At 36.2% G+C, this 11,408-nt stretch overlaps 1 protein-coding gene across 1 annotated transcript in view; it reads left to right on the top strand.

Annotated features, from left to right (window-relative positions):
• The window catches only part of LOC122136706, a 100,208-nt gene that overhangs the window by 49,567 nt on the left and 39,233 nt on the right, over positions 1-11,408 (top strand). Inside the window, exon 4 of the mRNA XM_042721134.1 lies at positions 6,981-7,328. Coding sequence (XP_042577068.1) covers positions 6,981-7,328 — 348 coding nt within the window. The remainder of the gene's footprint in view (positions 1-6,980; positions 7,329-11,408) is intronic.

The following is an 11,408-nucleotide window of genomic DNA, read 5'->3' as shown; positions in this document are numbered from 1 at the left end:
ATTGCTATCATCTTGAAACATTAATAATCTTGAGACATACTAGTCATTTACTAATCATACTAGGAACATGCTAGAAACATCAGCAACATTTCAATAACTTGATAATCATCTTTAGCAACATCTTTAGTAAATTCTTAATCATCTTAGGAACATCTTAACTTAGTAATCATCTTTTAATGACATAGTAGTAACATACTAATCATACTATAGCGATACTATGGACATACTAGTAATAGTAATCATGCTATCGACATGCTAGTAGGAATGCCATCGTCTTGTAATGATAGTAATCTTTAACAATATCTTAATCACTTGCTTTTAAACTTCTTGGCGCCGGCTTTCGGTCGAGCTTTCTCAAAGCCAACTTAAGTTTAATCTTGATGGTACTTTATCTAGTTATTATTGTGTATATTTATAAAAATGTTGTTTTCCAATGCTCCAGTTATTAGTTGGCTCTAGCATTTAAAAACTCAAATCAGACACAGAGATGGAAATAGTGTAGTGATCGCATTTATTTGAATAAATATAGTATTTATTTAATTATCGATGAGAGATGAAACGGTTGTGCGTGCCAGGCATTAGGTTTTGCTTTTGAGCATTGATGAGGACACTAAACCCATTATGGCTGTTTGTAAATTCATTTTTTTATTTTTGGGGTGTAGGCCCTAATGAAGTATATGGAACAGAGGCAGAGTAAAGAGAAGCTAGGTGTTTTAATTAGAGGCAACTGTGTCTGGAGGAGAATTTGCGACATCCGATGGGATATTATATGTATTTTGCGAGAAGCTGAACTGTGAGTTGAAAGGACCTGTATGAGCTGTGTGATGAATAAACCTGGTAAAGCAGGCATTTGGGAGGATTACTTTTCTTGTTTGGATCTCACACATCAGAAATTCCCTACAACACCTCAGTACGTGACAAGCTAACTATTTATGTCACTATACATAAAAATAACATTATATTTGTGTCTGATAGAGGCTATTATTTCTACACTAAGTGAAAAACAGCAGTATTGTTTAGTGATATGCTATTTACACTCTAAGTGCAAATAGCTACAGATAGTCTAAAATAGCAGGATATTTTACAACTTACTTATTGCAAATAGTGTAAAATTATCTGTACCTCAGCATTGTAAATACATTATAAAACTTTAAAAAAAATTGGAGATCATAAATTTAAATTTTTAATTCAAATTGTTATTAAATGGATGCCACCTTAATGGGACAAAGCCCCCCCTACACCTAACCCTACACTTTATTTTCCAACTTTTACGATTATTTCCTAATCCAAATAGAAAAAACGCTCGCCAAAAAGCATGGATTCAAACCCTAAGGTCGATCACGTCAAAAGTAGTATGGCCTTTTACTTTACCATCTACAATTCAATTGAATCATTTAATGAATAAAACATGGATTTAGGTTCTGAGATCGCCACCCATAGGTTTTCTGAAGAGCCGCTTTTGAAGCTCAAAGTGGGCGGAGTCGGATCGCCGCCATCTTGGCAGCTGGAGTCACATTACCAAGGCCACTGAATCTGATAATTAATGACCGTCTCTTGTAATGTTGACTATCCCAATCACACAGTGGGTGGAGTTAGTGTAAATAGCCTCTGCCAACAAGGTGGGCTATTTGCACTTCATGTAAATAGACACTCCGATTTAATTTTTTTTATTCTCAACAGTTGCCCACAGAAAAAAATGGGGTGCTGCAGCACCCTCAGCACCCTCACTTCCCATGCCTATGCTATATTACCTAAGAATTTAAAGTAAATACATTAGAAAACTGTGTGCTTTCAAGGACGCGCATTTAATACATGGGCTGAACACATTATATTTAACTGTTTGATCAAAATTATTTCTAGCTGGATATTGGTAGGGATACCCCTGGTGTTACCTGGTTGCTGCACGCGTCTGGCTTGGCCAAACAACTAATTAATTCATAAACAACAGATTTAACCAACACCCTGCTTGCTGAGGAATATAATGTAGCGATCAAGTTTCTAGTAGGGTGGGGCCCGGTTTTGCGAAAAAAAAGTTGAACAGTACAGTTCCCCCACACACGGTTCGACACACGCTGGGACCAATAGTTTAACTTTAATCTGACAACGCATCTGTAATATGGTTTCTTATAAATAACACATAAAAAAATAAAATAAAACAGGATTCGGATAATGTATGTTTCTGTTGATGGATGCACATTCTGGCTTCCCAGTACATTACAACAACCGCAATTAAAATTAAAAAAAAAAAAAAAAAAACCTGGACAAACCATTCACTCTTGTTCAATGCGAATGCCGTATGCTGGAATATAAGCAGTCATTCATCACCCGGGTGTTGATAGCATGCACACAGGTGAGACCTGAAGAGCACACGTTGATATTAGGGATGCACCGATCCGCCTTTTTTGCCTCTGATACCGATTCCGATACCTAGGGTTCAGTATTGGCCGATACAGATACCGATCCAAGTTTTTTTTTCTCCATTTAAATAAATGTAGAATTTATATATCTCTGTGTGTGGAACTGATAAGTAATACTTATTTCACACCAATCTACTAGATACAGACTACTTCATTATAAAGAAAAAAAAAAAACAATAAATATGAAAAAAAAAAAATATAGGCCTATGCATATTCATAATCTATGACAAAAAAAAAAATATCATAAACTATAGTCTCCACCTCGGCCTTAAAAGTTATTTCAGAAAAATCAGTGCACAATACTCTTAGAAAGTCGAGCATTTAGTGAAAAAACTATTTTGTAGGGAAATAAATAAAAAGTGTTGCACTAAATATGAGCAAAATGTTACACATTGCTATTTGTATTGTTATAAAATCCATCCATTAAAAAAAAAAAACATTCATGAATGTGATGATATATAAGTATATACTATAAAATTAAAATACACTTCTTTTAAATGTATAGCATACTTTTTTAATAAGGCAACAACATATAGTATAGATAATGATAGGAAAAACACTCGTCAGATGCAGCACCTAAGCGCTTACAATGTGTCACTGCCATTACAGCGCCACGCTTACAATGTTACATCGCTCTGCACAACTTAGCGAATACATTGTGGCGCTTTTGTGTTAAAAAGGTGCAAAGCACAAATAGAAGAGACATTGATGCATAGTGTATTATATATGTTCAACAGTTATTGAGCCTTTCTTTTAACAGTTTTAAATTTCAGTTACTGTGCACATTAAAAACAATTTATAGTCTTTTTCTACTTCCATGTTTTTTGTTCCTCCCAGACACCCGGTAGCAAGTAACAAAAACAACATTAAACTCCGCAAGAAGTTAAAGTCATTTTTGCAAATCTACGCACATGTATTTACAAATCAAGTATAATAATGGGAACACAGAACCATCTTGAGAGAGCTTTACTGAGCTGACTGTCGTGAACCGAACGAGACCAGGGTTTAAAGGCTGAACGAATGACTGACAGCCCCAGCAGAGAAAAGAGTTTGGGTTAACTTTTAATGTAAGGACTTAAATATTCATATGTAGAATGCATTAACCAGCAGTTCTCAATTCCAGTCCTCAAGGCCTCTACAGCTCTGCATATTTTGCACGATCTCTCTTTGTTAACACACCTGATTCAGATAACCAGCTTCGTTAGAAGTGAGGCTCCGTGCATGAACTGTGTTCCCATTGACATGCTCCCTACTCCTGAGCAGGGGAAATCTGTTGAAGCTTACCTCACTTCATCATCTATTCATTCTGCCTAGATTTATGCTTACTTAACGCCTTCTAACACACGGACAAGCATGTCATCATATACCTCTGTAAATAAATACAATTTCAATTCACATCTCGCACACTTCAGTGCACTTTGAATGGAACATATACGTTCACTTTGGAATCATGACGGAATATCCTGTGATGTCCACTTCACAGGGCACTTATGTTCGGAAAGCACAAAAGTCTGAAGCAATAAGAAAAACATACAAAATGTGCAGAGCGGGGGCGTGAGGACTGAAATTGAGAACCGCTGCATTAAGCTATTGTATAGCTTCAGAAGTAACACAGAATAATTTGCACAATCAAAAAAAATAAATAAATAAATAAAAATCTTGGATTTGCGTCGGCCCTCTCTCTGACCGATAACCAATCCGAGAAAAATGGCAGTGTCTGAGCCGATACCCGATTTGAATATCGGATCGGCGCATCCCTAGTTGATATGTGTTTAAACTAAACTCATTTAAGCTTTGCCAGTTTAAACATTTAAGAGCCAGAGGATGCGAGCTCACTATTACCCAGTGAAAAGTGACCAGTGCGGCAGCCATCCAATCATCATGCAAACCCGCCTCAGAACACGCCAAATGATATTGCCTCTCTGATATATTATTGTGTTTAAATGGATAAAACATCAAAAACAAACGACTAAACATCACTGGCCAACATCAGCTCACTTTGTCTTGGCTTTGTTTGCCATAATAAATATGTGTAATAAACACAGTTTACAGCAGCCAGAGAAAAAACTAAAGTTAAAAAGTCCAGGGCCAAAAGGCCAAAATAAAGCAAACACTATTCACACACGCAGTGAAAAGATTTGTGCGTGCGCTCATCAGAAGCATGCAAACCCGCGTCTCAGAACACGCGCAAATATTAAGTTCTCTGATATATTGTGTTTAAATGGACAAATTCACACAAAAATTATGTCAAAATGCCCATCTTGGTAAGTATTTTATAGCAGACATAGCCAGCTGAACGTAGGCCTGCTGTATCAGTCCACTGAATCAGTGCATTCTCTTAAAGTGACAGTCTTTATATTAATCGAACAGCAACAACAAAGAAAGCACTCACTGATCTTGATTGAATAGCTTTTGTAACTTTAATGAAGATTATTCTTTCATTTATACAGTCAAATATGCAATGCTGTTTTACATTTGATTACTTTACTCAATTTCTGTACCTTAAAACTAATGATAGACCTAACTAAAAATATATATTTTTTTATTACTATTATTATAAAAAGTTTATTTTATTTGTATCTTTACTCTATTGTATTTATTTGTGCTGTTGCTTGTAGTTAGATAGAATATTCTTATTTTCTTTATTTTTATTTGTAAGTATAGTTTTTCCATAAACATGATGATTAAACTGACTTGGAACTATACCTGGGCAGAATCCAGTATTCAGATAGACCATGGAATAAAACACCTTAACAAATACTTTTTTTTTTTTTTTTTTTTTTTTTTTTTTTGTAGAATAACTATGAGAAATATACTTTCAGAACCAGGCTGATCAAAAAGTGGGCTGCCATTAACACTACTGCTGGAGAACCTGAAGTGTTATGATATTTAGAATCAGCATATAAATCTCAACAACGGTGACAATCAATTAAATATTCTTATAAACTAATGTACTCAGAACATCAAAAAACAAACGACTAAACATCACTGGCCAACATCAGCTCACTTTGTCTTGGCTTTGTTTGCCATAATAAATATGTGTAATAAACACAGTTTACAGCAGCCAGAGAAAAAAATAAAGTTAAAAAGTCCAGGGCCAAAAGGCCAAAATAAAGCAAACACTATTCAGCATAATGGTAACTTCAACATAAAACATCAACATCTAAACCTCTGTTAATTCTAATGCTGTTTGTGAAGTTTTTAACTCCTCCTCTGCTAAGATCTTTAATAATCTGTTTAATGCTCTGTTATGTTGGGGTTTAAAGAAGTTTGTAGGTTACCATTGTGCTGAAGAGTAGAGTCTGTGCTTCCAAATGAAGATGGACTGAAAAACATTTGACAATATATCATGTTGCTTTATTTAAGAGTCGGTAACTGTGTAAGTGCTGATGCAGTGATGCCTATATATGCATTAGTTAATGAATGTGTGTAATGAAACAGTTAATTGTAAGAGATTGACATTTTACAGTAAAGGTCTTTGATCATAATAATCCAGGATCTTTGAAATAAGTAATGATTAATGATGTTAAAAATGTAGCTTTGAAATATCAGGAATAAATTACATTTTAAAATATTTTCAAATAGAAAACATTTATTTTAATTAGTAAAAGTATTTCTAAATGTTACTGGTTTTGCTGTGCATTGTCACAGTGTCTGGTCTGTGTATCCCTGGGTGTCCACTAGAGGTCTCACTTCCCCTTATCGTCACCCCACTTCAGTACTACATTTCCCACAAGCCTTGTCTGTACTCATCACTGTTCATTGTATTCAGCTGTTCCCACTTACATTGTTTGCACCTGTCTATAAATACCCTGTTTGTTTCTGTCATTGTTATGGAGTCCTTGTTTAATGGCTCCCGGTATTTTGTGTTTCCTTGCCATTGTTTATGTTTCTTGTTTTTGGACTGCTTACCTGGATTTAGACCTTTGCCTGACTGGATTACGATTTTGGATATACCTATTTGTGTGCGTGGTCGTGACATACATTGATCAAATATATGTATAGCTTAGTGGTGAACAGAAGAGACTTTCTTTAAAAAAAACATTAAAAATCTTGACTGGTTGTGTATATATATTCCATGGCCTGTTGGGACTTCCGTACTGTTGTGTGAGCGCTCTTCTCACTTTATTCTCAAACTTTTGACCAAAATGTCAAATTTTCTGAAATTATTTAATGATAGTGACTGTTAATAGTTGCAACCAAAATGTACATGATAGCTAAACAACCTTACAGTATCTAGTGTAGCTTGTGAAAAAAAAATACCCCTGCTTCTTCTGCATCTTTTTTGAATAACTGAGTTAACTTGACTAAATCAGTTGACATGATAATTAAAAATAGGTGCACGATGCAGGAATGCAGAAATTTTATCTTGTCTCTCAATACTGCATCTTCATGTCCAAAAGAGCATTCATTTTTCTTTTGCTTTAACAAAAGTTTAAATTATGAACAAAAATGTAATGTATTTTTATTTTTATTTTTATTCATATATATATATATATATATATATATATATATATATATATATATATATATATATATAATTATTATTTTTTTTTTTAACAGCAAATGTTTCTTCTGCTCCTCTGGTTGCTCCTCTGGGATCTTCAGTGATTTTGCCCTGTTTTTGTGCCAAACGTTTGCTATCAAAGGATCTGAAAGTGGAATGGAGGAGAACAGACTCCGAGTCCCTGGTTCATCTGTATCAAGATTGTGCGAGTCAAGCAGAGGGCCAGCAGCAGGATTATCGGGATAGAGCTCATTTCTTTAACTGGATCAGGGATCTTAGTATGGAAACCTCCCTCCGTCTGGACAATCTGAGAGCTGAAGATGAGGGACGATACATATGTAAAGTTTACAATAAACAAAGATCTGTGTTTTCAACTCAAACAAGTTTGGTACCGAGACTACTTGGTAAGTGAACATACAATGATGGCAAAAATTATTGACAGTGACATATTTTGTGTTTCACAAAGTTTGCTGCTTCAGTTGTTGTGGTGTTGATTCACATTGTTTCTAGATTACTGTGCAGTGAATAATAAAAAGCTTCACTGGCCAATAAAAAAAAAAAAAAAAAAAAAAACACTGGTGCAGAGTTACTTTCTGTGAAGACTACCCCTTCCGACTGTTTGGGATATCTGGAAAATCAGTTGTCTGGTGAAGAAAAGGTGAACGCTACTAGGAGTCTTGTGTTGTGCCAACAGTGAGGCGTCCTGAGACCATCCATGTGTGGTATTGCTCTTTATCTTACAATTCTGCCATCAATAAAGAATAGTATCAAAATGTCCTGCAAGAGCAAACTTCCTACACAAATGGACTTTAGGGGGGAATTTTGTGGATGATCCAAGTGCATTTTCTATAGAGGATTAGATTCTCATTTTCACTGATATGCCTGTATCAGTGAAAATGAAGTGGTTTGGAGATCATTACATTGAAATTTTGGATCTGTGGCCAGTCAAACCCCTGGATCTTATTCAGATAGAGAACCCATGGTCAATCTTAAAAGGCGAGCATACAAACAAGAAGTCCACAAATTGTGATCAACTCTGAGCACTTCAGGATTTGGCACAGAAGCTGATATCATGCTAGAGTGAATTGCAGAGGTTATGAAGAAAAAGAAGGGTCAACATTGTAAATATTGACACTTTGCTTACATTTAATGTTTTGCCAATAAAAGCTCTCAAAACTTGCTTATCATTGTATTCCAGTAAAACATAGAAACATGTGGAAGAATAATCTACAAATACTGAAGCAGCAAAAAGTGTGAAACACAAAATGTATGTCACTACCCATACTTTTGTCAATGACTGTAGAACTTCCTCTCTTCATGTCATTTTCCCCCTGTGTGTGTGTACTTGCACAACAGTCTGTATGAGAACCAGTCTGAGTTTTGGACCATTGGAGTTAAGACAAAGAAAGTAAAAGTAGACCTTTCTGCTGATCTGACACCCCTTTAAAAGGCTGTTTGATGGTTAAGTCTTGGTTTTAGGGTCAAGGTTAGAACTAGGTTAAGTTTGGGGTTAGGGTTAGACACAGCTGTGATTGTTGAGGTTAGAGTTAAGGGCTAGTGATTTCCTTGTGTCAGTTAGTGATAAGAAGGATAACTGTACAAACATTTGTGTCTTTCTGTGTGTGTTTGTCTTTGCAATTGCCACTGATATGTTGACAGATGTAGACAGAATATTATCTTTGGCTGCATTAAAGTTCATTTAGGGATTTTACAACCCGAATTCCGGAAATGCTGGGACATTTTTTTTTTTTTTTTTTTTTTTTGAATAAAATTTAAACTAAAAGACTTTCAAATCACATGAGCCAATAATGTATACAATAGTTTATGCACAAAATATTTCAAAGGTGCTACAATATATGCTACATGTCTCAAAATAGTTGGGGTGGGGCCATGTTTATCATGATGTAGCATCTCCTCTTCTTCTCAAAGCAGTTTGAAGACGTCTGGGCATCGAGTTTATGTGTTTATGGAGGTTTCCAGCTGCCAAAGAGTTTGTGGTTGTCTTTGACATTTTTGTGAAGATGTGCCAAATGTTCTCTACAGGTGAAAGATCTGTACTGGGGCCCAATTAGCCCCCGGACTCTTCTACTATGAAGCCATGCTGTTGAAATAGCTGCAGAATGTGGTTTTGCATTGTTCTGCTGAAATACTCAAGACCTTCTCTGAAATAGACATCATCTGGAGGGAAGCATTTGTTGTTCTAAAACCTTTGTATACACACCTTTCAGCATTCATAGTGCCTTCCAAAACATGCAAGCTGCCCATACCGTATGCACTTATGCACCCCCATACCATCAGAGATGCTGGCTTTTGAACTGAACGCTGATAACACGTTTGGAAGGTCCCCCTCCTCTTTAGCCGGGAGGACACGCGCCATGATTTCCAAAAAGAATGTCAAATTTGGACTCGTCTGACCATAGAAGTCAAGTCTGTAGCCACCTTTTTTATATAGTTTTTAAAAAAAAACCCGATTGTTCAAAGCAATTGAACAACATTATAATTAGGAAAACAGTGTGTCAATAATGCAAAATAACAGTTAAAGGCAGTTCATCATTGAATTCAGTGATGATCATCCACTCAGTTCAGTTTAAATAGTATCTGTGCAATCATTTGCAATCAAGTCAACGATATTGCTGTAAATGAAGTGTCCCCAACTAAGCAAGCCAGAGGTGACAGCGGCCAGAACAAACTCCATCGGTGACAGAATGGAGAAAAAACCCGGAGACCAGGGCTCAGTCGTGAGGCCAGTTCTCCTCTGGCCAATCTGAAACCAGGTTCAATTCCAGGCTGCAGCAAAGTCAGATTGTGCAGAAGAATCATCTGTTTCCCATGGTCTTGTCCCGGTGGTCGTCTGAGATAGGTCTTTAATCTAGATTTAAACTGCAAATCTAAACTGCTTGTGTCTGCCTCCCGAACAATGTTAGGTAGGTTATTCCAGAGTTTAGGCGCTAAATAGGAAAATGACTACAATTCACAGTTGATTTTGATATTCTAGGTATTATCAAATAATACCTTTATAAGTAATAAGCAAGATTTTAAAATCTATAATGATAAGCTTACTAGGTAGCCAGTGTAGTGTTGACAGAACCGGTCTAATATGGTCATATTTCCTGGTTTCATTAATTAATCTTGTTTAATAAACCTTGTTTAATAAACTTCATTACGGCATTGGCATGCAGAACAACTACACCAATAGAGCATTATGAATAATCTAATTTTGAGGTCATAAACGCGATGGATTAACATTTCTGCATCAGATACTGAGAGCATAGGTCGAATTTAGATATATTTTGAGATGGAAAAATGCAGTTTTACAAAATGCTAAAAACGGTTCCTTTCTAAGGAAAGATGATTATGTCATACCGCACAACCTAGGCCCTTAACCGATGATCTAAGAATCTCTTCGACAGGAGCAGCCATCAAGTCTTAGACAGCATTCTAGGTTATTACATGCAGAGTTTTTAGGTCCTATAATTAACACCTCCTGTTTTTTTTTTTTCAGAATTTAACAGTAAGAAATTACTCGTCATCCAGTTTTTATATCGACTATGCATTCCGATAGTTTTTCAAATTGGCATGTTTTGCCAGGCTGCGAAGAAATATAGAGCTGAGTATCATCATCATAACAGTGACAGCTAACACCGTGTTTCCTAATGATATCTCCCAAGGGTAACATGTAAAGCGTGAAGACTAACGGACCTAATACTGAGCCTTGAGGTACTCCATACTGCACTTTTGTGGATCGAGCATGATACCTTTTCTCATTCACTGCTACTTAACTGATGGAGGTCATATAAGTACAATTTAAACCATGCTAATGCACTTCCATTAATGCTAACACAGTTTTCTAGTCTATGCAAAAAGAATGTTGTGGCTTTCAATAGTCGAACACAGCTTAAGATCCATAGCCCTAATAGACAACACTTTTCCACTTTGAAACAGTCCAATTTTAAATGAACCTTGGCCCACAGGACACAATGGCACTTTTTTGATGTACACTTTTTGCATGATAAAGCTTTAGTTGACATCTGCAGATGGCACTTCGGACTGTGTTTACCGACAGTAGTTTCTGGAAGTATTCCTGGGCCCATTTGGTAACAGAATCATGCCGATGAGTGACGGTGTGTCGTCTGAGGGCCTGAAGACCATGGGCATCCAACAAAGGTCTTTGGTCTTGTCTTTCTCTGAATCTTTTGATGATGTCATGCATTGGGTGGGTTTTGCAAAACCTTTGCAATTTGACGTTGAGGAACGTTGTTTTTAAAGTATTCAAGATAATTTTACGCACTCTTTCACAGATTGGAAAGCCTCTGTCCATCTTTAAATTTCCCTGAAAATTGTCCCTTTTCCCTAAGACACCCCTTTATAGCTAATCAGGGTTAGACTTGATATAAATTAATTTAATTAGTTGCTAGATGTTCTCCCACCTGAATCTTTTCAAAATGTATTGCTTTGAAGGGATGCCCTAGATGGCCCCCGGGGCA

Source organism: Cyprinus carpio, chromosome B3 (assembly GCF_018340385.1).
Source record: "Cyprinus carpio isolate SPL01 chromosome B3, ASM1834038v1, whole genome shotgun sequence".
NCBI classification, from domain to species: Eukaryota; Metazoa; Chordata; class Actinopteri; order Cypriniformes; family Cyprinidae; genus Cyprinus; species Cyprinus carpio.
The sequence above is the reverse complement of the archived record's forward strand: the minus strand, read 5'-3'. Positions and strand labels throughout refer to the sequence as shown.